This window comes from Apiospora kogelbergensis (assembly GCF_038363985.1).
Source record: "Apiospora kogelbergensis strain CBS 113332 chromosome Unknown utg000007l_segment0_segment0, whole genome shotgun sequence".
Taxonomy (NCBI): Eukaryota; Fungi; Ascomycota; class Sordariomycetes; order Amphisphaeriales; family Apiosporaceae; genus Apiospora; species Apiospora kogelbergensis.
This window is the reverse complement of record NW_027117424.1, coordinates 2,514,105-2,542,093: the sequence shown is the minus strand read 5'-3', so window position 1 is coordinate 2,542,093 and position 27,989 is coordinate 2,514,105. Positions and strand designations below refer to the sequence as shown.

The following is a 27,989-nucleotide window of genomic DNA, read 5'->3' as shown; positions in this document are numbered from 1 at the left end:
GGCTACGGCTGTGTTGTTGGAAGTTACCGCCCAGTTGGTACATGTTGGCAGGTCTCGGAAACCCTGGCAATGTTAACAGCCTGCTCACTGAAAATTTCTGCTGTATCCCCAGCCGTGTCCCCTCACTAAGATGACCATAGCACGAGGTTCCATTCTGAAAGATACACATCTGTACTACAGTTGTGGTTACCTCGTATTGATAGGGATCACGGTTCTGGGACTAAACATAACCGTGTGTACATCCTGCCAGGAGACGCTCGCTGATCCTCCTGTGATATCGGTAGCTGCTACAATGCCAAAACACCAAAAGTCCAGCATGATATGAATTTTCGCGGGAAGACATCTGTATGATCATCTGGGGAAGGCACAGCCTTTCGAGGGCTACACTTAGCTATCCCCTATACCAACCTAGCCTTGCCATCCGAAGCACGATGAGTAGCGATTCGGCAGCTCGGATCGTGCCTTAAACTCGGTGAGACGCTGGTTGCCTCGTCCCATCCCTGCTACCACTTGATGAGCTGCTTGTGGACCCTAAGGCTACCTGCGCGATTTCTCCCCTGCTTTGCCTTATCCCGCTCAGCGCGACGCACCCCGGCCCATGCCAACCAGCTTGCCGGATCTGCTTTTTATAAGGTACTTGTTATCTTTAGTACCTAACAGTGCGTAAGAGATGGAAGCACGGTGATTGCCTTGCAATATGGCTACTCAGTGCCTGCCGACGAAACTTGGATTCTCGTGGCCTTCTAGTCGGTATTTAATGCACTTTTTTCGACGGCATACGTGAGCAAGACAGGTGACGAAAGAAGCGCATGCAAGGCTTTCTTTCTTGCCGAGAGGCGCCTTTACTGCCTTCTCAGTTGCCTGAAGGGATGAAATGGCTTTCAGCCGAGTGTCTCAAGCCGCCAACAAGCAGCCGACCATCGCAGCCGAGACGGCCGCCCCTTCGCAAACCTTCAGCTGCCGACTGGAAAAAGTTCCGATGACCCCCTCAATTAGCCGGAATATGTGAGACCTGCAACTTGTGGTGTTTTTCGGTGAACCAAGCATGTCTCACTGTGAAGGCGGCCATTGGCCTATCAGTGTCGGATGATTGATCGCGGAATCTCACTGATCATTCGGTCTCGTTGTTAGCAAAATAGCATCCAAGGATGGGGTAGATGGCGGTTGGGTCTTCGTGGATAGCGGGTCGATTGTGATGTGCCGTTTCTGTCCTATTGCATAAGACTAGCCTGCCAACGGGCGGGTTCGCTTCTGGCCTGCTGCATGTCGATGGCGACCAGGAAGATAGCCCGTCAGCAAACCCTGCGAGGCGATGTTGTCACCGGCGTCCTTCTCGAATCGCACCGATAGGTACTTTCGTGCGTATGGATGAAGCTGGAGGCATGATGCGAAGGGACGTTCGCTGGCAAGTGAGGAGGCTCTGACGTGGAGGTGGTCGAGCTTGCCGACTGGCACACCGAAGTCGCCTCGGGAGGGGAAGCGACCAATATTGGCCTATGCGATGATGACCGGCATCTGCACGATGATGGACAAGCAACAAGTGCTTGCTATGGCCAGCAGCAGTTCATGAGCGGCAAGCACCCCATGCGAAAGTCTTGGTATTGCGAGATGGCAAGGGACGGTTGGCCGTCGGTTGGGTTGCGACCCAATGAAGCGCCGAGGAAGTGCGTTAGCGCTGGCCGCGGAAAGCGGCCACCACTGAGACGCTACTAAACAACCGCATTAGGTGCTAAACTCGCTGGAGTGGGTCTCCAGCTCAGCGTCAGTGCCCTGTGGCCAGTAATCTTTGGGGGCTTTAAGCGGCAACGTCCACTAGAGCCCATCCAACACCGATCAGCTATACTGACTGCTGGAAGATGCGGCTCTGCGGGCTCTCCATCTTCCCACCCCGAGGTGGAGCCCGCAGACCACCCCCGAAAAGTCGGAACAGGACCGTGTTAGTTGTTCTATAAAGCCGGATAAGCCTCTGTATATCACGCCTATAACATGATTGTGGTTATGTGTGGAAACATCCATCTCGTTGGTTATCCACTCAAGTGAGTTGGCCTTAAAAGGAGAGAGCCACGGGCTATACAAAGACGTTATTACTACAGCCTTGATTTTTTCTTTTCAATGGGTAAAAAACTTATTTTCCGAGGGCATGGCGTGCTGAAACGTCGCATATAATGAGGATATGCTTCGGGGGAAACCACCACACATGCACCAGTGTGCAAAATCAGGGTCGACCATGAGCCTGACCCGACAGTGTAGGGCTATACCATACAAAGTCTGACCAATTATTCTTTCCTTTCCAACATGTCGGTCTCGTGTTTGGCCAGAAGTATCTCGCCAGCTCGTGAATGGGTCAGCCGTTCGTGAGGCAGTAGCCCATCGTCGGTTCAACGAAGGCCAATGACGCGTGACGGCTCCCCCCAGTGTACATGCTTGTTTCCCCTTTACCTCTTGACATGTCGCTCGTGTCTTGGTGAGACTTTCCATGTTCCTCTGAACCCCTAAGTCCTTGTCTCTTTTGGGCGATGGCCGCAGCAGACATCCTCTCCCGGTATGGATCGTCAAGCAAAGCCGAGTATTGATTCGCAGGGTGCCAACAAAGGGGTACATCGTCGTTTGGCCCTTGTTCGACTCGTTCGAGTTACGAAATCGGTACGATGTAAGCACATCAAGTGCTATTTGGAAACGAAAGGAAAGTTTGGCGAGAAGGGTCGACTGCCTTGGGCTGCTTGGTTTGCCCGACAAGGTTCAGGGGCTTGCCCAACCTTGCTGGGCCCTCGCGTCACAGAGGCGTTGCTGCCAGGCAGACGACATGGCGGCTATGGCATCTATCAGGGGAGCCAGGATGGAATATATCGAACGACCCGAAGTCCGTGAAGACTTACCTGCCGGAGATTACTTCGGTGGAAAGTATTGCTCAGTGGCAGCAAGGCAACGGTTGCCTCGAAGCAAACTTCGTGGCCAACAGTCATCATCCTGTCAGCATCAGGGTTCGCCCCAGGCCGTCTGCCTTCGTAGCAGATCAGCTAAGCCACTGTCGTGCGTAAGACGACACGATTTGCATCGGGGCTGTGCCGCCAGAATCATGTGTATTGTTGGGGTCGCCGGTGCCCCGAGATTGGGATTGGAGACGCCCCGAGAAGCCCTAATTGTCCAGAGACAGCAAAAGGGACAAACTCTATACAGGCTCACCGAAAATCACCAAGCAAGGCAGGCGTCTAGAGGCGTGTCAAAGGCCTTCCGCTGAGACAGGAAACAGTGAGTGGATCATCCCACGATGCGGCGTTGAGACGCGAAGCACGCCATTTCAATTTCAGGCGTGGTGCAGGGTGCTTGCTTTGTGTGGAGGTTTATGGTTGCCTGATTCCAGAAAGGCCTTATTGATTGGCTCCCGCGCCCTTCCGCGTTTTGCGCGGCAGAAGCGAACCACGCCTAAGGCCTTGACGGGGTTGCGCACAACAACTGCGGCTTCAAGCTGTACCATCGCCGACACTACCATCCCAATTATCTTGGTAGGGCGTCGCATCCATCTGACCAGCAAGGCCCGGCAAGGTCAGCAGTCCCATTCTCAAGCATACCTACCACTCATGTTTGGACTGTGTGTTCGGGGGCCTAATTTGCGAGACGTCGGGTACTGAGTAACCTGATGATTACCCAGCACTGGATATATCTCCCGAAGTACCGATTCTCTGTTTTACCAGTTGCCAAAGTGAGCAAGACTTGCATAGTATTGGTTTTGGGACGCCTTGCTTTCAGAACGGAAAATCCCACCTCGACCAATGATGAAGTACTGGATATAAACAAACAGACACTTGTCATATGATTCTATTCTGGCTTCGAAAATCCGAACAGCGCCCAAGCCGGGTTTTATTCATACGTTGCTCACGTATTGCTAGTAACCATGTCAATTGGCTCAATCTCAATACATCTCAGCAGCCCACAGTCTCACACTCTCCTACCCGCTCCTCTGCCTACCAACCAACACCCACCCTCCACGTCAGACTTGGCCAGATAGAGTCTACACATGATCTTCTGAGATGTCTTATAGCGCAAGTTCGCGCGCGCAGCGAGGCCAGTGACCCGTGCAGCAGCCAATAAATGCAGCTTTTCTGCCCAATAAGTACCAGAGGGTTGCCTGCTTCTTTGGCTGCCCTAGGTTCATACGCTGAGACCTCTTAGCTCTGGTTGCCTTGTTTGCCCCGCTTTTGCCTTTCCATTGCTGCATGAACCGTGTGGTGCGCACCGCGCATGCATGCATTCCTACAAGGCAGCTGGGCGACTGCCCTTATGAATTGCATATCAGGCTGGATGTGGCGCCGAACTGTGCAACTTCATTGGTGCACTCCATAAACATAAACGTAGGGAACTGTGCAAGTTCTTTGGTGCCCGTGACGGAAACGTAGGGCTCGTGGTCTACCGGCATTCGCAGGCGCACCACACATGTATACGCCCCATGGGGCGCCAACGTATTGTGGTGGCCATCATTGTCGGATGATAGGCTGCCTTGCCATGTTCCGGCTGAAGTCGTCGATATCCGGCATATCCTCATCGTCTTTCTCGGCTTCCCCCATGGCCTTGTCGCCAGCTGAGGAAAGAGCAAGTGTGGAAGCTCGTGATAATGTGTCCACCTCAGCAACACTGGTCATTTCGGTGTCAACGCTCGTAATTTCAATCTCCTGTTCGAACCGCGATGGAACAGAGAAGAGGTGAAGTTCCTCGTCGTAGACCAGCCATTTGCCGTGTCGTGCAATAGAAATACCGAGCCACAGGATCCTCTCCTTCCGTTCATCCGTCATAGACGCAACCTCAAAATACTTCTCATCGTCGTCGATCTTGTCATTGGAGAACCAATCAGATGGGAAGTACTTCTCAGCCCAAATTAGCCCCCTCAAAGCGAAGTCTTCCGGGAGTGGTCTGGGTGATTGCTTGTCTGGTCGTGGAAACTCATCGCTTCTTTGAATCTTCTCATATTCGCGGTATGAGAGCAGAAGAGAGTTGAGAAGCATTGAGACCAGTTTCCAAGGGAAAGTATCCTCAAGCAGAGCCATAGCCGAGGGATAGAGAGTCAGATGCCGATGGAACACGAGTATGGTATGAAGGTAAGGCAGGATGTTGGGGTCGGCAAATCTGGAGAAAACCTTGTTGTATGTCCCTTCGGCAAGATAACGAGCTTGCTCCAGGGCCTTTGCATTCTGATGGTCCCTCGGATCGGGCATCATTCTGTTCATGTATTCAACTTCAGTCTCCTTTGGCTTTTTGTGCCGAAAGGTCTGGTAAATGAAGCTATGTTGCTTGCCCCAAGACAACAAGGCACAGCAATTCGAAATCCCAATGTAGTAACTGTTTAGTGTTAACCATGGCACCGCACCCGAAGTGTACATATCACTTACCCGCTTTCCATCCATCTTCGAGTCGTTCTACTAATGTGGCTATCAAGGTTGCTGAGAAACTCTGTCACTGAAGACTGATATTCGTCGCCGAGTTTGCCGCTGAACATGATGCCTTGAGCCTTAACAAAAGCGAAATCAATGGGTAGAAGACGAGAACGTTGACTATCAGAACCCAATAACGGATCGAACAGAGTCATGATCGACTCCCAGGTCGATTCGAAGGGCTCCGAAGCGGAAAGGGCCTTTGAATAGTAAAACAACTGCTGGAGCGCGTTCGGACGTGCCAGAATGGCGAGATGATGATATAACCGGCCAGTCCCCGAAACGACATCGGAGGCCTTCGAGTACCAGCGTCGTGAAACGGAAGTCCAGACTTCCCGGTCCCTTAAATCATCATCTTCGATGGCCATTCTGTAGCGTCCAAGATCACCCAGGCATTCCATCCATGTCGCCTCGAAAGCAGGGACCGTCTCGTAGAGTAGTGCCATCATGGAGTAAGCGAGGTAAATGAAAGTTAGCATATGCTCTAGGGAGGCGGGCAGGCGATGTCTCAACAGCTCAAGAAAAGCATGTATGCCGTGCTTCCACATCCTCCCTGGCATATAATATTTGGCCCCCAGTCTTCGTAACGAGGAACTGGCAGTCGGATGCTGAGATGCCAGGAAGAAATCATGGTGCTCATGCAGCAATGTGCGATGTAAAGCTATGAGAGCCTGCCACTGCTCGTCGTTGAGTTTGGCATCAGTCTGCGTCTTCTGGGCATTGTCAACTTCTATACACTTGGATTCAACCATAACCAATCCCGCATAAATGCCCTTCACTTCAGCCACCAATTGGAGGTGGTCGATAGGACGGGTCTCGAGTTGTGAGAAGTAAGTATCATTCTCGTCCGAAACATCTAGGCCGTCTTGAACAAGCGCAGGACGCGAACGGACTGGGGGTTGTGGCTCGACTTTCTTCTTTCCACGTGTGCGCGGTGAGCTAGGCGCTGGGTCATGAGGATTCCAGAGCTTCCCAACCTGCGGCGTCCTGTTGAAGTCGGTATCATGCCTAGGTTTCACAGCCCTTGAACGTGGGACGGGGCTGGCATCTCTTCCAGCCGACTTGCCCAATGTCCCTTTCTCTTTTGGAAGGATAGGCTGCGCAGGTGGCTCCCTTGCTGCACTTTGCTTTAGGGGCTGGGTATCTCGTACCCCTGAGTCATTGGGAGGTGGTCGCTGGCTACAAATAGGAGATTAGTGCAAGTCGGTTCGGGGGCAGCTGGCAGGGGGTCCGCACGTTTTGGAAAGCGGCGGGGGCTCTCTCCTCCATTCGCGTATAACTTCAGAAATCTCTTTTTGTTCTAACAACTCTTTATGGAATTGTGTTATATGTTGTTTGACTTGGGCGTCCGTATCGACAACGTCGGTATTACACCCGACGACATGGCACTGCAATTTGGCCTTCTTCCGCATAAAGTTGGCAATTGAATTCTGAACGAATTCGCCTCCTTGATCCGGCATATTGGAGTCGATTTATAGAATTTGGTCTCGGTGAAATCTGGGTGACTGACATAAGGACTCCGGCTACTTCGGGTTTTAAGAAGGTTGCGAGAAGAGAAACCAAGTGGGAGAGCACGATGTACAGGTCATTCGGCGTCAGAAGCTGAAAACACGCTGTGCGCAACTTGGGAGCCTGGCAGATATTGCTAGACGGAAAGTTAGCAGACCAATAGCAGAAGGCCATGTGCAGAGATGCAAAGACGCAGAAATGCAGAGATGCCGGAAGGGCCTTTGCGATTGAGGCAAAAAGATGAGCGAGTGAGCCGGAGTGAGTGAGTGGGGGTGCTTGTACTTGGCGAAAAGTGACATATGGACATACCTCGTGCATCTATTCAGTTACGCGTAATTTTTGCAGCAACTGCGTTGCCGATTCAAAAGGATGGGATCTGAATTTCCTGAAATCTCGTAAGAAATACAGATGGACTCAAGGGCTTTCTTATCATTCAGCGTAGGCGGATCGCGGCCTGAAATCTACAGTGCAGCATAAACATGGGGTACTTCTTGCCTTGTCTTGCCTAAGTACTCTAACCTCCTCTCACCGAAAATGGTGCGCGTCTATGGACGAAGAGCCGCATTTGCCTTAAAGGTCTTCGAAGGGCGTTTCCCCCATCGCCCCTCAGTTGTTCCTCTGTTGTTTTCCCACCATCCTTGGTCTCTTCAACCCCACTAGGCAGCTTGGTCCAAACGAGGGCGAATTGTCAATATCGTCCCGCCCGGATGGTTTGTATAAATCACCAACATCTATCGCAGCTCGTTAGGCAGGCTACCATTGTTTCTCCAAGTGTAGGGGCGTGCGCTTCTCGGGTAACAAAAGTTCTGTCATTCAGCAGGCAACAGCAAGGAGCCTGTGCGCTAGGCGTTTAGCTATTGACCGAACGAAGCTGTTCCAGATATTGAGCTGAGGATTCCTGTGGATTCGCCGGAGCTGGCCAGGCCAGGTGGCCTTGGAATTGCAAGACTTGTATGGAAAATAGAGTGGAAGGCGACAAGCCTTACGATGTAGGAATCGAGCGCAATCTTAGAATACGATCCTCACCGAAAGAGCAAAGGGAATTGATTCAGTAGAAGCGATTCGAGCTGATGACCATTATAATACTCTGTAAGCTTAGGCTGCTAGCTTAGCTTGTGTACCACTGTCATCATCTGACTGCATAAGTGCCTTTTAGAGCGCTTTACCTAACTAAACACACTGTATGTTAATAAGCCGCATATGCTACATCGTATCATCCAGAAAGATATCCCTCCAACTGTCTAAATATACTTATTCATACTTATTTACGGAATATACGCATTCGCTGCTGGCTAATCGCCCAACACGGGAACAGAGCCTATTCACCTTGGTCTAGAGAACGTTCAGGAGAGTAGGAAGCGTTCACGGGCTGGGGTTGCATGCAGACCCCTTTTGACTCGAACATATAGGCTCGTGGTCACTTCCAACCTTCTGTACACAGCACAGCTGAGTCTTACACAAGACACTTCGTTCGCTCATACATACAAATACGCCGGTTCCAACGAGGGTGGCTAGGATGACAGGTTCTAGAGGCGAATCCCGAAAGTGCTGGATGCAGCTGCGTACCTCAGCTGCTCAGCCACAAAACCGCCACTTCTATCCTCAACTCACAACTGGCCCCGAACGACGGGCCGATATGAATTTTGCCCCTTTTGACAACATTCGACCCTCTTCGACCCTTTTCCAGAGAACAAAGCCATTGGGGTGTTCATCATGGGCGTGCGACGATTCTTTGCCTCCTGCAAGTTCGCCACAAGTGATGGCGACAGCGGCAAACTCCAACTTGATTGTTGCTAAAGAAAGAGGCAGCCGACCACGAATCAACTGACAATCAAAGGCAGTTTGAGCCAAACATAGGCACTATTACACCGAGGAATGCGGGAAAACAGTGAGGGGGGGACCGGCTTCAGCTTCCCTTTGGTTCAGGCCATGCCAGACATGAATGTGCCATCAACTCTCGTGGAACCTAGAGGGTTAAGCGCTGCTCAGCCGCGAGAGCAGACGGCGGTGAATACCTCTCTCTCTATCTACTTTGGCAAGCTCATCCGTTCATTTTGAGCGGGCTGATGTGGCGATCGTCAGACTTTTGCCATCGCATTACGGGTTGACTAAGTCTTCAGCCCCATGCTGACAGGGCAGATTCAAGCAAACATGAGCTTTCCTTCCGGGATTGGCTACCAAGACGCCGTCACCAGATCACGCTCCTGAGAAGGAGCGGTCAAGAATCTTCGTCGAACTAGCCTTGATATCGGGCATGGAATTGAGCGCTTGATAGGATGGCGTTGCCTGTTTACAAGCTTACGGACCGGAGAGATAGTTACCACGTCTTACCAACCCTAGCACCACATTGGTTCCCGGGCGATGGCAAGTACCAGGCAGAGAAAGAAGGCAACCTAGGCTTCTAGGGATATTAGGTGTTCGTTAAGAAACCTCAGGCACCAACACTGCAACGTTTACAATCTCATAAGTTATCCCTTACTTAGCAATGACTGAAATCCAGCAATGACTGTGTTCCGAGCAGATTTCCATGACTCACAGGCCGTCCAGATCTCCCTTATGCCTTGGGGCGAGTTATCACGCAGCCGTGATTCACCGAACTTCGATGGGTATCCAATATCACATAGTTGACTGGGCCTCAGGTGTGGGCTGACAGCTTCTTTCGATGCTGAAGAAGCCTGACAAGTGCCTTCGGTGGCGTAGCTAACGAGGCTACACTGCGATACAATCGGTTTCAGGCTCAATTCAGATGTCTGCCCAAGTGACACGATGTTTGGCCTGTTGTGCGAATAGGGGGTTTCGGCGGACAGGTTGATATCCAATCAATCACGTGGAAGAATGTGCGAGGTCAAGTCCAGTCCATATCCAAGAGATACTCCAGGTAACAACACGATGTTTTAGCCAGATGTACTTACTCATCTTGTGTACACGTGAGCAAGGATTGGGCGGTAGAGCAAAGCCATTACTGGAAAGTGGTAGGTATATTGAGTGTTTGACTGGCCGCTCTTTGGGGTTCGCACGGCACATCATCTTGTCATTGCAATGCCTTAGCATACACTTGGTTCAGCTCCTTACGACTAGAGTCAATACTCATGCAAAGCGCAACATGGCTCCCGGTTTTGTTGAACATCTTTGCATATCCCCCGACCTCCCATACCAATGCCTTCGACACGTGTTTGCTTTGAATACCCATGAAAAGTGTCAGGCCATCCGAGATCTGTGCACCTAGGACAGTACCACGAATAATATGGACAGCAAGCCCCGAAGGTATAAAAGAAACCGGCAGACGGGCAAGGCAGCAAGAAGAAGCCGTTGGTTGTCGTCGGCCGAGCCCAGCTGCCCAACAAAAGCTCCACGTCTGGCGGGATCAAGCATAGCCAATGCCACCATCCGCAGGGCAACTCTCATGCCTATCATAGATCACTGGCCACCTAACAGTCTTGGATTGGGCTGCCTTCTTCCAAGTCCTCCTTTTCGCCGGAAAAACATTTGAGCAATCATGTTATGGTTGCGTTTCCTTTGGGGGCTCCATAGGTAGGTCGTGTCTTCGGGACGCGCCTTAACCATACACAATAAGGCGTATCTGTCGTTACACATCAACACGGCATGCAATTCCGACGATGCCCAGAGGGTAGGGCCAGTCAAGGGCTCATGACTACCCAACTATTACTTTGAAGGCCAGAGGCACCACACACTCTGCATGTCTGGTCATTGGTACATGTGATTTCGCTCGGGACTCGGATTGGGCACAGTCATATAAAGAAGTTTCAAGTCGGGCATAAGTATTTAGTCGTGAGATGCTAGTCTGTTAGATCTATCGCCAGTATCAAGCCATAGCCTACTGGTCAGCTTTACTCAATATTGTAGATATAAGCTATGATACACACGCCACATAAGACCATTAATTAAAGTTCAAAGGTATCGAATCAAGTTGCGACAAGTGATATTCTATTATTGGTAAATGAATGGCCATGTAGAAAACACAACCTATCTGGGAACCATGATTGGGAACCATTGATGCATCTCATACGCATTGCGGAGGGTATCAGCAGAGAAAGTACTACGATAGCAGTAAGGCTTGTAATGAATGATATGATATTGATTCAAATCCGACGCAAGGCCTACGGTGGGCTCTGGATGTATGTAGTATCATGTTACTCACGTCAACAGTAGCGGATGTCTACTGGCGTATGTATCGCGAGGCATACCGGCAGCCCGGTAATGCAGTCAGACATCCCGCGGGGCAATCGGGAGCTGGCCTTAAGCACGCCGGTTGGATGGAGGGGTGCCACCGCTATTCATAGGTAACCTACAACAGGGATTTTTTGGGATGAGGTGTCGTCCGATGTGATGGCTCATATTCAGTTGCAGGGCTTGCATCGCAGCACCCAGCCACTCACAGAATTCTGACGAGGAAGACAGAACGAGAAGTTCAAAAACGACCGAGGATTCCGCACTGAATGTTGGGATTATGGTTGCTTCTTATAGAGCATGTAGGTATGTGGGATAAAAGCAAATCTATAATACACGTAGACGACGAATTGACGGTGAACAGCGTCAAGAAGCAGGGTGTCGGGAGACAGCGGGCCGCAGAAGCAAGTATGTAGATTCTACACCCTTCATACGTTGGATAGATGCAGGTGCGAAACGTCATATGTACGGAATGAGGGCTCTTTGTGCACCGCATGGAAAGGTAAATGGGGGATTCCATATTGGAAGCTGGAAGGCCCCCAAAGATATGTAACATCCCGAAGCACGATACAAATATAATTGAGAAGTGCTATTGATTGCTATTGATTGGATTAGGACATGGTATGGATTAGATTACATTCACCGGTGAGTAACCCCTTATTCAATATGTGGCCGGGATCGCCCCCTCCCGCCCCCCTGAACCTGCATTTGCTGGAAACATGAGCTCAACCCATGCCCATAATACTGGGTGAATGTACTCAGTGGTTTGACTTGGATAACTGTTAAGCAAGCCTCACGAGGTTGCCGTATTAGCCCGACTAGAAGCAATACCATCGCAAAACCCCATGGGGCTATAGCAGACGTTTGCGGCCCAACAGCATCGCCACCGACACCGATGTGCTCAAGTTAAGGCCCCTGGAAAGTAGTCTGGCAATACATAGCCAGCGAATAGGATCAGCACGGCAGAGGTGGAAGCACCTAAAAGCATGGCGAATATGAGCTGGATGAAGGTGAAACGTTGCCCAGCCACCCCCTGATGGCCCTGGGGCGGCGGCAGCCCGACCATCTTCTTCATAGGTGCAATGCCCTCTTCAGAGCCTGTCTTGAGGCCGGCCTTCATTCCAGGGATGTTGTCCACACTCCAAGCATTCTTGAAGGCCCAGTATCTATGTACATAGCCATAGGCGTTAGCAAAGTAACTGGATGTGATGGGCAGATGGTGCGCATGAGGCAACCGAATGACAGGGTGTTGCACCGAAGTGATAGACAGTGATAAGAAAGTAGAAACACAAAGAAAACAAAGAAAAGCAAGGCGAGATATCTAGATGCACTTACCTGGGCATGCTCTCCTTTTCGTTGCCTTCGTTGAACCTGACAGCCTTGCGCTTGAGGTGATCGTCTAGCGTGGGCCGGAACTCCTTGAATTCGTATAAGGGAACGGAGAAGCCGCACGAGGAGCCGGTCTGGTGGATGTCGACGCGAATGATGCTGCGGAGACCGAAAAACGTGTCGATTTTGTTGTCGGCAACAAAGGCTTCGAACTCGGCGGTGCCGTTCTCAAGCACGGAGCCGGTGCCGTAGAGGCGCACGATACGCGGCGGGCCATCGAAGGCGTGGAACATGACGGTGATCCGCCCGTTCTCGTACAGGTGGCTGATGGTCTCGTTGCCGGACCCCGTCAAGTCCACGTACCAGAAGGTGCGGTTGTCCAGGATCCCGAAGTACTTGTCGCCGCCTTTCGGCGAGACATTGATGTGGCCCCGGGCCGAAAGCGGCGCCGTGGCTATCCAGAACATCTTCTGTGCCCGGATCCATGGGATCATCGAATCGGGGATGGCTTCATAGAAGACGCCCATGATGCCGTTTTCTTCCGAGGCCTAATATCTGTTCATTGGCAGTGGGATATGCTACTTGATAAATGCGAGGGCGACGACGGTCTCTTAAATGTAAAATGGGATCACTAGAGGCTTGTGAGATATGCCGAGGCCGGAAACCTGGAGTCATAGTCCATAATCGGAGTAGGTGGGGTAAAGCTTCAGCTCACCCTCCGATCTGGTGGACGGAGGACGCAGCACCCGCGCTTCGCCTTCATGGGTGTCGCCATCTGAATCTGTACTTCTTCGTTCCGATACGGAGCCCTGGCGCCGCTAAGAGAATCCGCCCTTGCCTGGGTCGGTGCAACCCACGTCAAGCACACTTAGACTTGGACCCAACAGAGGAACGCCGACATGCACTACCATGTTGCCTGAAATAGAATCGAGTAAGACGATGACGACATTGACTGGTGTAGAAATCACAGATTCATCGACGCAACTCGACTCCATTGCCATACAAGTAAAGGGGCTCGCATTCAGAAGTAAGTTCGATTGAGATCCCGCGAACTGGCCTTATAAACCCACGCGTTGTTGGGTTTTACAATGTGCTACATCTAGTTGGATTGTGGAATCGTCAACCACTCGCAATTGCCTTGGTTTCTAATACCCGTACAAATTGACCATGGTGGCTCTCGAAGCAGTCCGGACAGCCAATGCGGCGCTGGCCGACTCACCGGCTTTTGTTGCCGCCTTCTTTGGCGGTACCGCTGGCATCGGCCAGATGGCCGCCACGGAGCTCGCCAAAACGTTCGCGAGTCGCGGTGATGCCTTGTCCATCTATCTTGTGGGCAGGAACCAGGATGCCGCACAGTGCATTATTCGCGAGTGCAAAGGGCTATGCCCAGCCGGAAATTTCCAATTCGTCGGCGGTGACATGACTCTGATGAAGGATACCGATCGAGTCTGCGCAGAGATCACCCGCCAGGAGGCCGGTCTTTCATCTCGGAAAGGGCGAAAAGCCAAGATTGATCTCTTGGTTCTAAGCCAAGGCGAGCTGTACTTTGGCGAACGGATCAGTGAGTCGACTCAAGCAACCATCAAGGCTCCGCCACCTTGGATGGTAGCTGTTCATTTCTGACATGATAATCAGAGACCGAGGAAGGACTGGACAAGAGCTGGGCTCTCACTTACTATTCCAGGATGCGCGCTGCCCTCCAACTCCTGCCCCTGCTCCGAGAAGCAACGCCGCGCGGAGGCAGGGTAGTCTCGGTCCAAAACCCGAAGCTGCAGAAGGCCATCCACACCAATGACTTGCCCCTTAATCAGCCTGGCAACTACGGTCTCTCTATCGCAATATCCCACGCTGCCCACATGACTAGCTTCTTCATGGAGGAGTTGGCGCGGCGTAACCCCGGGAGACTTTCCCTGAGCCATTACTTCCCCGGGCTTGTCGATACCGACCTGATCAAGAATTCTCCGGTCCCTAGATGGGTTTCGTTCATCTGGTTATGGATTCTCCGACCTCTGAGCCGGTGGCGCTTCGTGCCGTCCGACGAGTGTGGCCAACGAGTTCTGTTCATGGCATCTTCGACTCGCTATCCACCCCGCGAAGGTGAAGACGCGACGGTAGACGGGGCTGTCCCCGAGATCGCAACAGGCTCTGATGGGAAAGCTGGCAGTGGCTCCTACCGCGTAGACTGGAATGACGAGAGCTTTGCAAATACTGCGGCACTTGAGAAGCTCCACGAAGAAGGAATTGGCCAGAAGATTTGGGACCACACGATGAGGGCGTTTTCTGCAATCGAAGCGGGCGAGGTTTTTGAGGGTTAGCGGTAACCGAGACAGAGTGCAAGAATGTTATTTCGATTTCCCACTTCCCACCTGACTAGTAATACGATTCTTAGGGGCATCCCCGGACCGTTGCCGTAGCCGTAGCCGTAGCCGTAGCCGTAGTGGAGATGAGATGGAGGGCAGCGCCGGAACCCCCACCATCGACTCAGCAGGGCAGGGATCATCAAGGGACCTAGAACTAGCTTCCTTTCTAAATGCATGCCATTCAAATCCATTCTTCGAGTTGGCGTCAACGTCGCATTCACCAGGCCCAGAGCGTACAGCAGATCGACCCCAACAGCTCGCGATCCTCGTTCCCATGTGATCCGCGCGATCCACGCGCCATTGAAACTGAGGCCCTCAGGCATATATCTACCAAAAACCATGGCGACTACGGGCTCGCCGCAAGACGTCAACATGTCGCAGTCTCCACCCAACCCGCCCGCCGAAGAAGAGCCCAAGTATGGCGGCTACTCGCGATTCGAAATCGAACTTGAGGTATGCTGGCCCCTCTCGCTAATCTGGATGACGAAACGCTACGCTACAGGACCGCTGAGGCTAACATGGAGGTTCCCTTTGGCAGTTTGTGCAATCTCTAGCCAACCCGTACTACCTCAACTACCTCGCCTCCCAGAAGCTGCTCTCGGAGCCCACGTTCGTCGCGTACCTAGCCTACCTCCAATACTGGAACAAACCGCCGTACCTCAAGTTCTTGACCTATCCCGGACCGACGCTCAAGCACCTGGAGCTCCTGCAGCAAGAGCGATTTCGCGAGGAGATCATCAGCCCCGAGCTCGTGCAGATGCTGGCCGACGGCGATATACAGGGCAGCCTCGAGTGGCTGAAAGAGGAGTGAAAGAAGTGCGGAATATACCCCTTGAGACGAACCCACCGACCCGATGGCCGACCGAAGACATACGGCAGCTTGGCGTACTGTTGTCGCAACACTGGGACTTGGGCTACTGATATTTATCTAGTCGTGCCTTGTCATCCCACAATCTTGACGGGGAGGCTGAGAACTGGCTTTTGGGTCTGAAAGAATCTTCACGACCAAAGAGAACGAGGCGCCAAACAGGATCATGGCTCCTATCACGTTTTACAAGAGCGGGCGATTAGAGTCAAACGCCATGTATTGCGTATTATGACTATCGAGGTAGCCTTTCGATGTGTAGAGACAACATCGTTTGCCAGGCAGGCGCCGCCATATATGCAAATGCAGACAAAAACACCTCCCAAACCCAATTCAAACGCCGGCGCTATGTGGTGCCATTTCCGTGAAAAATTCATGTTGCTGTCCCTAACCAGTTACAACGGCCAACCAGGAACAGGACTTTTCTAGTTTTCTCTCCAGCGGCCACCACATGACATGCACTATGTAATCCGTTTGTTAGCCCTGTGTTCCTCTCTTCAACCAATTCCCAGGCACAGCCAGAGACGTACCTTGTAGAAACTCGTCATTGGCTCATCAGCAGAGCGGATCTGGACCTGGAAGAAGGCGGCCTGGTTGCCGCTGCAGCCCTCTTTGGGGCACTGCACTGTGGTCTTGTCGGCATTGTCCCACTCGCCCGGTCCGCCGAAGACATCCTCGCGCTCCTTGCGCTCGAACTCGCGCCGCGAATACATGGACGTCGTGATTTGGTGCTGGTAGGGGCAAGTTCGGCACTCGAGGCGGTTGCGGCCAGTGTCCGGCGACAGCGACACCGTCAGAATGTTGGAGCAGTGGGGGGCAGACTGGTCAAGATATGCGAGTCAGCTTGGAGGTACATGCCAGTAAGGTGGGAAGTATTGCGAGTGTTGTCGCAAGAGTATACTGACAGAGCAACATTCTGTTCAAAGTTTGAGGCAGACAAAAAGCTCGAAGACCAATAGAAAACGATGCTCTAGTGCTGCTATATCGTGATGGTCTCGAAAGCCGAATAGCAGCCAGGCATTGCTCTTTGCGAAAAGTGGAAAGACTGCAACTTGGCTTTGTTCATGGGCTTCATTCGTTCAAAGTTTCCCGACTGTCTGTGACCATTCTTGCTCATCCCGCCGGAAACCGCTAAAACCATTGCGCCGCCAGGGGTCGTCACTGCACTGCAAGCCCCTGCCCCCTGGCAGTCTGCAGTTCCAGTACCTGGAGCGACCCTGTCTCTGAGCCTCCCTTAGGCCTTCAGCGACCTGCCCCGCCAACCTGAGCCCCGCGCTTACGTACTAAGGCACAAGGAGGAATGCTGCCAGGCTGTGTCGTACAGAGCAAGTGCACATGTGAGCCGCCAACCAGCTGAACCGCTGCGGTCGGAGTCATCACCTACGGTCAGCCGGTGAATAGGATGAGACGTAGGCGCCGACCAAAGACCCGACCCGACCAGCGTACGTGCATGACTGTGAAAGGAAAGACCGGATCTCTTCTGTTGAATATACACAATCCATCCCCATCCCCACGACGAAGGGCGGAGCACAGGCATTAAGCACCACAAAGGCGGGCGCTTGTGTTTTGTTTTATTGCCCCCCAATCGCATTAGTATCGGCCGTCTAGCCGTCCCAAAATCCAAACTCCGGCCGTCTATCTGTCTGCCTGCATCTATCACTCGCTTCAGACCCAAGCACTCGAGCAACCACGTCCGCCTTTCCAAACCGACCTCAGTCTGCTCCCTTGACCCTACTGTCCATTTGGCGACAGATTTAAAAACCGCACCGACCGAACAATAATAAAACGCAAGATATGGCGGATGATCAAGAGCACGATGGCGCTTCCGTTCAGGAACAGCTCGTCGAGGCGTGCCGGCGCAACAATGTCGACATGCTGAGCGAGATCATCGAAAACTGCAAGTCGGAACAAGAGATCTCGGACCTCATGAACAACACCAAGAGCGTCTTGGGCAATCACTTATACCACGAAGCCGCCCTACAAGGAAACTGTACGTCGCCGTGACCGCTATTTGAACACCACCTGCCCGCCCGCCTGCCCCTCTAAATGAAATATTGCGACCGAACCAGACCAGCTAACAATGAGCCCGCCCGCCTACAGGGGAAGTGATTGACATGCTCCTCGACCAGCCCGATTTCGAATGCGACCCCGTCAACCGCATCGAGGGCGACACCCCGCTGCACAGCGTGATCCGCTGGATCAACAGTGAGCCCCCCGCGCAGCGCGAGTTCGGCAACGCCCTGGTCAAGATGATGCTCGAGGCCGGCTCCGACCCGCGCGTCAAAAACAAGGCCAAGCTCACGGCCATCCAGCTCGTCGACCCCACCAACAAGGACCTCAAGAAGATCATCCAGGACAGCGAGTACGCCAACCTGAACCAGAGCGACTTCGTGTCCGCCGACGACATCAAGGCGTCCTCTAGCCACTATGCGGCTGGCGACGTGCCCCCTCAAGATGAATCGGACGATGACGCCGAGTTCAGCGGTAGCGATGACGAGGAGCGCGCGGAGTGGGAGAGGAGGAGAGCGGCCCGCCGGTAGAAAAGAGAAACGAAGGGAGTGGCAGTGGCAGGGAGTCAGCCACACATGCTTACTTGATTAGACAGTGGGCTGCTCGGCATTTGCTGTTTCGGAGTTTCGGGAAATGAGCCAGAGGGTTTCTCCCCGTTCCGCACCCCCTTTTTCAGAAAAGGGGACATGGCGTTTACTTGGTAGAGATTTGCATTGGCCGGGAAAGGGCTGGAACCGGATGGAGGTTGACGAGTGGAACCATATAGACGAGAGACATTATTGGACTGGTAGGCTTGCGTGCTAGTTACATGGGAACTTGCGATCCTTGAGAGACGAGAAATGGACAAAACAATTACTATGGCGGCTGCAATATCATATCGGTCTCTAGTGGTCACCAGAGCAGAGACAGAACTCAAGCGGGAGCATGGCGTTTCACGGTAGCAGGCTTCACAAAATTGAATGGCTGATAACGGATGTACAAAGTCTAGTATTTAGTATGTTCATTGTTAAGCTGTATGTTTAAAGGAGGATCAAGTAGTGGGTATCTAGGGCTTCGTCGTGCTCAATAAGGTGTATATAGGCCTGCCCGCCCGCCGCGATGCAAGCTTGCCATGGCAACACCCGCATCATAGCTCTTGATGAAAAGCATTCCAACCAAACGCCGTATTCGTAGAAGTATGCACAAGTATGTCTTGTTTCTCTTCATCCATCGTATGCTTCGTTGCCAGTGGGAGGGCTTATCGCTCCATTCAAATCATCAAGAACGCTGCGGTTAGAGCGATTACGCAAGCGAACATGCTCGAATCCTCAAATCCTAAAGATGCAGCAGCAGAGGAAGAAGGAGAAGAAGAAGTGCCAGGCTGCGATTCGATAAAGGTCTCGTTCATAGTCGTGGCCTTGATCTCTTCCGCAGAAAGCTGGCCTTGGGCGATCTTCTGGAGCTGCTTGCCAAAGGTGGCGAGGATGTTGGTGCTGCGGCCTTCGGGGCAAAAGACGACTTCCCAGCCACCTCCGCTGGGGACGATGAAGGTCGAGGTGTGGTCGTCGAATGCGAAACTGTAGGCGTCAGGGCACATAGCCTTGGCGTGCCCCGAGTACAAGCTCGGCTTGCAGACGCTGGGGTCGTCGTATTTGCCGGTACAGCAGTCGCTGGGATTGTTGGTCGCGGCGCAGGCGCTCTTGCACGGGTCGAAATTGGGACGCTGCACATTGTCGTCCGGATAGGGGTAAACTCCATCGCCAGGCTTTTCGGGCAGAAAGGCTTGCAGGTCCCAGGGGCACCACTTAGACACGCCTGAGTTGGTCTGTACATCCTCGTAGGGTATTGGGAAGCTTGAGTTTGTGTAGAAGGTTCCAGTTCTAACGGGTTCCTTCAAGTAGCCTGAAGTGGCTATACAGGCTGCGTTGAGCAAGTTGGGTGGGAAGTTGGTCGTGTTGGGCGCAGGATGGTAGACGATCCCTAACGGGAGGTTGTATCCGTCGACCAGTGAAATATCGTAAAACGTCTGCTTTCTCGTGTCACCGCCAGCCAAGTTGAACTCGGCGAGGGTGGCTGGAGGCGCGCCCTTTGAAGTGACCGTTAGCCCTTTGTCGCATTGCATACCGGCGGCATGTTGTGACTTACACTAAATTCGCACTCCATCTTCCCGAAACAGTCGCCCGTCATACATGTCGCAGTATCACCGCTAGTGGTACAGTTTGTCCTACCCCATATCCGGCCTTGCCAGTCAGGGCTCACGGTCAGATTCCTCGTCTTACCAGGACTGAGCGCGAAGCCGCCAGACTCGGGAGGATCTCCGTACTGGGTTGCGATACCAGGCCATAGTTCCTCTCTGCAGTTGTTGGTGACGATAAGAGGGATGGGATTGTCGCGTTTGGATAAGTTGTGTCTCGGTTTCAGGTACCGCATAGAGTTGTTGAGATAGTTGAACTTGTACGACTCGTGATTACTGGGGTATACCTTTGCTGCCGCGAAAGGAAACTCAGACCCAAGCAGGAGAGCAGTAGCCACCAAGGCTTTGTAATTCGACATGAGGCACCGGGAGCCGCGTCGCTGCGATCTCTTCTCCATCGTGCCGCGATGCGCTGCAGTGACAGGTCGTCCAGTCAAAAAAAAGAAAGGAAAAAAGAAAATGTTAGGAGTTAACGTGTGTAGCACAGCACATGCAACCTGCAGCCCCAAAGGTAGAAAGTATATGATATCGATAGGGGTGAGTTATTCGAGCAACAAAGCATGATATAACCCAGTGAAGAAGAGCGCTGATTAGGGTTCTTGAAGGTTCGCCAAGGATGTGGCCATTGGCCAGAGATCCTGCTTTCTGGAGTATGTTGCGTCTCTCCAAATCAGGGTTGCGTATCCAGATGGATTATCGAAAGGATGGCGCGAATGAAGACTCTCCCGGAGCCAATCAATACGTTTGTTTCAAAGACCAGCTTCGAAGCTGCACCAGCGAATGACGTAGAGAGAGGTTGCGCGATGCCTGGTTTAGCGCCGCCGTGCAGGCGAGTTGTCAATCCAGATCTGCCAATCCAAGGCCTTGATCCCTGTCTAGGCCTGCAGGCCTGTATATGTAAGGAGGCTCGGAGGGTATCAACACAGTCGGCGCAATAGGAATGAGGGTTTGAAGTCGTTCAGTGCTCCTCGCCAGGACACTATGGCTTTCCAGAAGCCCATTCTCAGTTCCAATCGTCGAGAGGCCCGGAGAGAGGAACAGGAACCAATGACGCAAGTGGTCAAACAATTTGGGGGTTGGCAGCTGCATTTGCATTTGCTGCAGTCTCCATCCCTGCTTCCCAATCGCGCCAATGCAAGGGGTCTCAGGCTAAATTCACCATCCCACCTTCTCACTAATAACATCGAATCTTAAAAACGTCGTCTCATGACTTGTCAATTCCTTGATGTTCACCAACGACAAGATTTCTGAGCGACTGTTGTGACTGGCGCGTCGTCATAATCGCCAATCCCACCCTGGTTCTCTCTCACATTGAAGCATTCGACACACACTTAACACACATTGTAGACGCGCATCATTTTTGCCGAGCAGCGTTGGATAGTAGGTCTGATATACGCGAAACAACCGCAAGCTATGCGCCAGTTATGCTCTTCCCAACCGTGGTATCATCTGAGGTTCGTATACAAGTGTGAAAATCCAGATATCAAACTCCCGGCTTTCTGTGTATTCTCCCTCGGGAAACAAAAATGCAGTACTGTACAGTGATCGTACAGTGTGGCCAAATTGACATTTGGCTGTCTTCACCACGAAGTGTGGCCGCCGTCAATGATCATGTTGTTGCCCGTCTGTTATCGATCCTGTGTTAGCGTCTACTGCTTTGCGGAATATTTCTCTTCGTTCGTGTATTCTTACATCAAGATAAGAAAAGCGGAAGAGGCGTTGAAGAGCGGGACGGAATACTTGCCATGAAACTACTAGCATTGCTGAGGAGGTATAGGCAAGCGCCCTTAAACTCGTGCGGCTCCGCGAGACGGCCCATCATGTTCTCGGCCTCCCACTTCTCCCGGAGCCCAGGCACCTCTCGGAAGTTCTCTTCCACCATGGGTGTGATAACATGGCCTATATGGCCACCAATCTGTCAGTGGCTGAAACTATGATACTGGCGACTGGTACTCGTCCTTACCTGGGCTGATGCAGTTGACGCGAATGCCCCCGGTGCCGTCCTTCTTGTTGATGGGACTCCACTCCATGGCCAGGTTGCGCGCCAGCTGGATGACGGCGGCCTTGGACGAGTTGTACACGGGCGAGAGCAGGCCCTTGTTGGCGACGGAGCCCGACATGCTGGCGATGAAGCACATGGAACCGCGGCACTTGTACTTGTTCATCTGGCGCGCGGCCGCCGTCGCCGACATAAGCACGCCCGTGTAGTTGATGTCGAGCATGCGCGTCGCGTCCTCGTGGCGGTACTCAATGGCCGGCGTGATTTGCTGCACGCCCGCAGCGGCCACCAGCCCATCCAGCCGTTGATGCTTATCGGCGATGGTGGCCATGGTGCGGTCTAGCCCCGCGGCGTCTTGCACGTCCTGTTGCCGGTAGCGCAGCTCGCCGCCCCATTCTGTGGCGCGTCGAGCGGCTTCTTCCCAGCGGTTGTCAACCTTGTTATCGCGGTCGAGGCAGTATACTGTTAAAAGGGAGACATGCTTGTCAGTCAAAACCCATCATGGCCTACACAAGAAGTCTCTGTTGCGTATGATGATGCTTCACGGTGTCATTACATACCATATCCACCAGCCTCGGCCAGTCCTTCGGCTAAAGAGAGCCCAAGACCACGACCGCCTCCTGTGACGACGAACACATGACCTGTAAGATTAAAGTCTGCGATACGCCTCTGTGCAACGTTGACGTCTTTGCTAGGGGCAACCCCGACCATGGGATTCTCCCGAGGGTCGGGGTTCATGGGCTTGGGCGGCACTGGGTTAGCTGGCCTATTGTGCGAGGAGTGTATCGTGGCATTTTTGTTGCTGTATCCGTAGGGGAACTAGAGTCCTTGTAGCAATTGTGTTCGTGGTTGCTTTAGGGGTATGGCGAGAGACGCCGCGTGCTATACGCGAATATGTGTACATGATGATGACGGCGATGGCAATATCTGAGGATGAAGAACAAATTCAATATTTGGATGCAAGTGTAGGCATGTATATTAACACGAGAACTTCAAGCATTGTTTGGATACTTCACCTTTACAGCTTGGTGGTGGCTGCCCAGAAGCGATATATATACCCACCGAACTCTTTGTGTAGCAACGACAATATCGTCATAGGTCATAGTGGCGGTGCGTAGAGCACTTGCTCTGTTGTCTCACCTTGGACAACGAAGAGCACAGGCTTCACGATCTTGGAAGCGTTAGCACCTATGCTATTGGAATCTTCCATGGGCCATGTTATTCCTGAGCCTCGGTGAGCAACAGCAGAAGGCAGAAAGCAGACGTCAGCTACCGCCGGAGCAGACCGTCCGCCAGTCGTAAACACGTGTCCTTCCCCTGACCGGGTACTTGGGGGTCAGGCTATAAGGCAAGAGAAAAGAAGGCAAATGAAGCAATGTTCGCAACAAAGAAAGACGACGATGGCAGCGTAGCTGGGCTGAGCTCGTGCCAATAAAAGGCATTGGCACATCTGACGAGATGACGATGCTGGATGGTGCCAGGGAATTCTGAGGGAACCACGGAGGGCTTCGTCGCAATGTCACACCTCACTTGTCGATCTTATAGGGTAAAGATTGGCACGCCTTCTACGTCAACGCTTAGGCTTAGCTGGCTCACGTTGGTTTTCGCTTATGGCCTTGGCAATTTCGTTACACTCGGGTTTCCGATGCTGGCTGGCTGTTTTCTTTTAAAGAAACCCCAGAATCTCATGCTGAGTTGCGCCAGCCTCACGGTCGGCCGCTCCCACGTACCTGCATGGCCATGCTGGATTTAAATGGACCCCCAAAAGTCCATCCCGCGGGATTTCCGCGCCTCTCCGGAAGTTGGGGAAGAATTGGAGACAAGTCGATCGGGGGGGGCAGGATCCGTCAAATAAGGATTGGCTAATTTTAGAGCGGGCAATGCAACGCCCTCCCGCCATCGCATACCAAATGTGTGAGTGTGTGAGTGTGTGAGTGTGTGAGTGTGTGTGTGTGGTTGCGTGGTGTCGGATGCGTGCATCATTCTTAAATAATACTGCGCCTGGTGTTTCATCTCGATCTCCTGGCAGAGCTCCTGGAATAGTTGGGATGGAAAGCCCCCCGTCCAGACGAAATATCAAGCGAATGATATCAAACGCGAGACGGAAAGGAGGTCCAGTACGACGGTTGATCCCTGATGTCACGAGCCCTACCTGTCTGCCCCCTACTTTCCTTGGCCCAAACAAAACCCCTTCAAGGCTGCCCTGGTTGCCTTCTGGCTGCCTATCCAGAAGCCTGCCTGCACATTAAGCTACTCCGACGATTATCTGGGTATGTACCTGTTCAATATTGGGGAAATGGGCCAGCCTGCCTCTGCAGAAAACCCCCTACCACCACCTGTCCCCGCACCCCGGATCACTTTGCCCTATGTACATGCATACAGTACGCAGCTCGTAGCTGATCTCGATGGCCCGGAACTCTCGCTGGTCGTAGATTATGCAATTGCCCGTACCAAGTATCTGGAGGTAGTAGCCACGGGCTTCCAGAATTCAACCTTGACTGGTTAGCTGCCCTGGACATATATCACCACGGTGAAAGTCCATGGAAACTGAACACATTGCTAACGAGATAATTGAAATTTCATTCGCTGTCATTCGCTATCAATGAACTCCATATCTCGTTGCCGCAAGTGATGTTGCCATGTGCTAGCTGTTGGTCATGTAGATGATTCAGTAGACTGGGATCCAGTAGACTGACTGAACGTCCTCGTCATACTCATCATACTCGTCATACTCAAGAGACCGCATTTTCCCCTTTTGGTTTTTTTCTTTTCACTCGTACATTGTTCCTTATCTCCACCCATCTGGTCCTCCTGCCGCAGGTCGTTGAGCATCTCGGCCTCTCCCTTGGACTCCTTTTCAATTTCGGGCGCAGCCGGCGCGAGGAGTGGGGGCAGCTTCTTGAACTTGACGATAGCCCATTGGTCACTGAGGGTCTTTATCCATCCTGAGGGTGACACAGTGTCCTTAGCAGCCTCCTTGAAGTTTATAGCATCCCACTTTTCTTGCATCATGAACGTCAGCTCAAAGGAGTGGGGAGCTAGGACGCAGACTTCTTTGACCGAGTACCAGCCGGCGAACGTGTATTCTTCGGATGCTGTTACTTCGAATACGGCGATGGGTTCGTGTAGTGTACGAGGCTGGTAGATGAGAGGTGGGGTTCTGGCAGGTTTGTAGATGCTATACATGGGATTCGGGAGGTACTCTGCTTCACCCTCGAGCTGGAATGTATAGTCCGGCAACAATTCCAGGTTGGACCTCGCATACAAGACCTGGTCCTCTTCCCAACGAGGATTGATGTCGGTGTACAGCGTGACATATGCCAACTGGCCGGGTCGCGAAGTCGAGTCGTGAAACATCGATTCGTGTCCACCGGTCACCGCCTCTTCTTTATCCGGCCAGAAATAGCGAACAAGGTCGGGATAGTGGTATGCTTTGCTAGGTTCGGCACGTCCTGACCGCAAGCCGGGCCCAGCTGGACCACCAGCTTCTCCATGTGTGCTGGGCCGTGCCGCGCTCGCAACAGCAACACCGCCGCCGCCAGGTGCTTGTCGTCTATGAGGGGGACGTAAGCGGGCATCTTTCACTACTGAGGTTAGTAGCTATTCCTCGAAATGACATTGCTCGGTGAACAATCTATCACCAGTTTGGTGGTAGAATATCACATACCGGTAGCGTGTGAATTATTAATATAGAACAATTGATAAAAGAATATCGTTTGATGATATTGTTGGAGTTAAGGACCGTCTATCCATTTTAGGTAGTTTTGTGTCTGCCCTCAAGAGCCTTCTTCGAAACCTGTGTAGGACCGGCATTTGCATACATTAGCTTTGAGAACCTCACTGTACACTTTTGGGGAAGTCACGATACAGGTAAGACTACTTATTTGAACGATAGATGGAAGCTTCATCCATGATACTCGCCCGGTACTGTCAACGGCTTCCAGATTGAAACCATAGCTAGCTAGGAACGTCGAGGGAATGAGTATGGTCAGATAGCCAAAAATGGCTATTGCGCTTGAGTAATATATGCCTACCGCTAATTCCATGTACGATCAATGTTTGTAAGTGTACCGTTGCGCCAAGGTCTTCTGTGGATATAATAACATATCCGACATAGGCATATCATTTGTAGCGAGTATCATTCAGATTATCAGCCCGTATTGTGTGGTTAGTTAGCTATATAACGACCCGCCAGAGCCTAATCTCAGCTACCGGCTACGATTCATAGCCCGTCCAGTCCGTTTCTTTCTTACATGTTCTTCGACAAGAACTTCAGCACCGTCTCGTACCCGCGGATGTACTCCTCCTTGACGCGGCCGTCCTCGAGGTCGCTGCGCGCCGCCATCCAGCCGTGGATCTGGTCGCCGAACGTCTCGACGTGCTTGGCTGCGCCCGTCAGGTTCGCCTCGAACTTCTTGACGTCCTCGACGTCCTCGTCCTTGGACGCGAGCATGCAGAGCGGCACCTTGATCTTCTTGGCGTCCTCGGGCTCGACCATAGCCGGGTGGCACTCGACGCCGGCCTTGAAGGTGTTGTCGGGGGCCGAGACCACGAGAGACACAACCTTGCCTCCCCAGCAGTGCTAAGACGAAAGTATCATCAGTTCTATCGTACGTATATGATAGGGGAAAGCAATTTGGTGTTCGTTCTGTGTTGGTATGATACGTACACCCAGAATGGCCCACTCCCTGACCTCGGGGAACTTCTCCTTGGCGGCCTTCATGTAGGCCGGGACTTTGCCGGCAACGCTGGGAGGAGGGAACTTCTCGAAGAATCCACCGAGTTTCTTTTGCTTCTCTTCCGTGGTCGGTGGGAACCTGGACATGGCCTTTGGTGAGCAAGGCAAAGACCTCGTACGTATTCCCCAATTCGGCAGGGTATCTTACCACTCGATCGGGCAGGGCTCGCCCTTGAACCAATCGGGCATCACAACCTTGTACTTCTGGTGGTCGTCGGAGCTGGACAGGATGTCGGCGCCCTGCAGGGTTTGCGGGAAGTAGCCGAAGATATCGTAGATGATGAGGACGCCCTTGGAAGCGTCCTTAGGCCCGGTGACATCTTGTAGGACATATCTGTCAGCCAGCCATCTATACCAAAAGCCGGCGCAGTTCGTATCGCTTACACGTCTTGAAGCCCCCGACATCCTCATAGCTGCCCTTGTCCTGGTAGCCTTTGGAGACGACGGGCGGGATGTTGCAGCAGGCCTGGGAGTGGCCGCCCTGTGCTGGCATGGTCGACATCTTGGCGGTTTGGTTGGCAATTCTGTGCTTGAAACGGCTCTGGGTGGGTTGGTCCGTATATTGACAATAGGTCCTTGCAGTGAGCAGTCGATATGCTTGGGCGCTGGAAGTTGAGGTGGAGGTGGCAGTGGCAGAAATGGGCAACGGGCTTGGCTTATGCGCGGGGGCGACGGCTGGATTTAAGAGCTGCTGGCTGCTACGACGGATGGATGCTGCGGGGGGAGGAGGCCGCTCTGGCGGATCTACTAATAGTTGTAGAGAAAGCCATAGCCCTCTTCATTTCTTGTTATGCATGGAAGCTAAAGGCTAAAGGGCGCAACTATGCAAAGCGCGAAGCCTACAAGGGCCTCGCATTGGTCCTGCAGCGCAGAGCAGATGCAGCTCGGAAATATGCTTTCTTTCATGAAGCTTCACTCACGTATTAGTTAGTAGCTCTACGGCTAGACAGTAGGTTAGTGAGGGGTAGTCGTAGGGAGCTCCCTGTCGTCGATGGTGCGACGCGAAGGTGGGGTTGACGATGCCGATGATGTCACACTATACCGAGACATGGCGAGCCCTCATTGGCCGGACAGATCACAGCAACGATGATTCTGGTATACAGGCCTGAAACACGGGTCCTCGGTGATATCTTGGGTACCGTGAAGCCTTCCGCAAACAATCTGTATTCGAAGTCGCCTCCCCCAGAACGACTGCTAAGGAGCGGACAGATAGGGGCGGCCTGCCTTGAGGCAACGCTTCCAGGCCGGCTCCCATATCTTGGAGAAAGAGAGAAAGAAAGAAAGAAATGGAAAGAAAGAAAAGGCCAGTACACATCAAACCCCGAAATGCTAAGCGAGCACGATAGGCCATCGCAATCCAATCGTCCTGTCTCCTTGCTATCCTCCATGTGCCCC

General features: G+C 52.5%; 11 protein-coding genes across 11 annotated transcripts; 3 read left to right on the top strand and 8 right to left on the bottom strand.

Moving 5' to 3' along the window:
* Positions 1 to 4,472: 4,472 nt before the first annotated feature.
* On the bottom strand, positions 4,473 to 6,883 carry PG998_011167 (uncharacterized protein; the record flags this gene model as incomplete). Its single annotated transcript, XM_066877983.1, has 3 exons — positions 4,473 to 5,331; positions 5,382 to 6,602; positions 6,729 to 6,883. The coding sequence occupies 3 exons, from the start codon at positions 6,881 to 6,883 to the stop codon at positions 4,473 to 4,475; spliced, it is 2,235 nt and encodes a 744-aa protein (XP_066727037.1).
* Positions 6,884 to 12,021: 5,138 nt separating this feature from the next.
* Positions 12,022 to 12,976, bottom strand: PG998_011166 (uncharacterized protein; the record flags this gene model as incomplete). The annotated part of the gene is made up of 2 exons (XM_066877982.1): positions 12,022 to 12,286; positions 12,456 to 12,976. The coding sequence occupies 2 exons, from the start codon at positions 12,974 to 12,976 to the stop codon at positions 12,022 to 12,024; spliced, it is 786 nt and encodes a 261-aa protein (XP_066727036.1).
* Positions 12,977 to 13,616: 640 nt separating this feature from the next.
* PG998_011165 (uncharacterized protein) lies at positions 13,617 to 14,764 on the top strand (the record flags this gene model as incomplete). Its single annotated transcript, XM_066877981.1, has 2 exons — positions 13,617 to 14,010; positions 14,085 to 14,764. The coding sequence occupies 2 exons, from the start codon at positions 13,617 to 13,619 to the stop codon at positions 14,762 to 14,764; spliced, it is 1,074 nt and encodes a 357-aa protein (XP_066727035.1).
* Positions 14,765 to 15,148: 384 nt separating this feature from the next.
* PG998_011164 (SOH1-domain-containing protein) lies at positions 15,149 to 15,620 on the top strand (the record flags this gene model as incomplete). The annotated part of the gene is made up of 2 exons (XM_066877980.1): positions 15,149 to 15,262; positions 15,348 to 15,620. 2 exons carry the CDS (start codon positions 15,149 to 15,151, stop codon positions 15,618 to 15,620), a joined length of 387 nt encoding a protein of 128 aa, XP_066727034.1.
* A 479-nt stretch (positions 15,621 to 16,099) lies between these two features.
* PG998_011163 (uncharacterized protein) lies at positions 16,100 to 17,126 on the bottom strand (the record flags this gene model as incomplete). The annotated part of the gene is made up of 3 exons (XM_066877979.1): positions 16,100 to 16,135; positions 16,205 to 16,495; positions 17,121 to 17,126. The coding sequence occupies 3 exons, from the start codon at positions 17,124 to 17,126 to the stop codon at positions 16,100 to 16,102; spliced, it is 333 nt and encodes a 110-aa protein (XP_066727033.1).
* A 342-nt stretch (positions 17,127 to 17,468) lies between these two features.
* PG998_011162 (uncharacterized protein) lies at positions 17,469 to 18,214 on the top strand (the record flags this gene model as incomplete). Its single annotated transcript, XM_066877978.1, has 2 exons — positions 17,469 to 17,664; positions 17,775 to 18,214. The coding sequence occupies 2 exons, from the start codon at positions 17,469 to 17,471 to the stop codon at positions 18,212 to 18,214; spliced, it is 636 nt and encodes a 211-aa protein (XP_066727032.1).
* A 719-nt stretch (positions 18,215 to 18,933) lies between these two features.
* On the bottom strand, positions 18,934 to 20,255 carry PG998_011161 (uncharacterized protein; the record flags this gene model as incomplete). The annotated part of the gene is made up of 2 exons (XM_066877977.1): positions 18,934 to 19,749; positions 19,809 to 20,255. 2 exons carry the CDS (start codon positions 20,253 to 20,255, stop codon positions 18,934 to 18,936), a joined length of 1,263 nt encoding a protein of 420 aa, XP_066727031.1.
* A 1,295-nt stretch (positions 20,256 to 21,550) lies between these two features.
* PG998_011160 (uncharacterized protein) lies at positions 21,551 to 22,675 on the bottom strand (the record flags this gene model as incomplete). The annotated part of the gene is made up of 3 exons (XM_066877976.1): positions 21,551 to 21,756; positions 21,821 to 22,318; positions 22,417 to 22,675. Coding segments are annotated over 3 exons (963 nt in total), but the record flags the coding sequence as incomplete, so codon positions are not given.
* A 1,770-nt stretch (positions 22,676 to 24,445) lies between these two features.
* PG998_011159 (uncharacterized protein) lies at positions 24,446 to 25,213 on the bottom strand (the record flags this gene model as incomplete). Its single annotated transcript, XM_066877975.1, has 2 exons — positions 24,446 to 24,504; positions 24,637 to 25,213. 2 exons carry the CDS (start codon positions 25,211 to 25,213, stop codon positions 24,446 to 24,448), a joined length of 636 nt encoding a protein of 211 aa, XP_066727029.1.
* A 17-nt stretch (positions 25,214 to 25,230) lies between these two features.
* On the bottom strand, positions 25,231 to 25,434 carry PG998_011158 (uncharacterized protein; the record flags this gene model as incomplete). The annotated part of the gene is made up of 1 exon (XM_066877974.1): positions 25,231 to 25,434. One exon carries the CDS (start codon positions 25,432 to 25,434, stop codon positions 25,231 to 25,233), a length of 204 nt encoding a protein of 67 aa, XP_066727028.1.
* A 671-nt stretch (positions 25,435 to 26,105) lies between these two features.
* PG998_011157 (uncharacterized protein) lies at positions 26,106 to 27,306 on the bottom strand (the record flags this gene model as incomplete). The annotated part of the gene is made up of 4 exons (XM_066877973.1): positions 26,106 to 26,438; positions 26,526 to 26,673; positions 26,743 to 26,914; positions 26,979 to 27,306. Coding segments are annotated over 4 exons (981 nt in total), but the record flags the coding sequence as incomplete, so codon positions are not given.
* Positions 27,307 to 27,989: the final 683 nt, after the last annotated feature.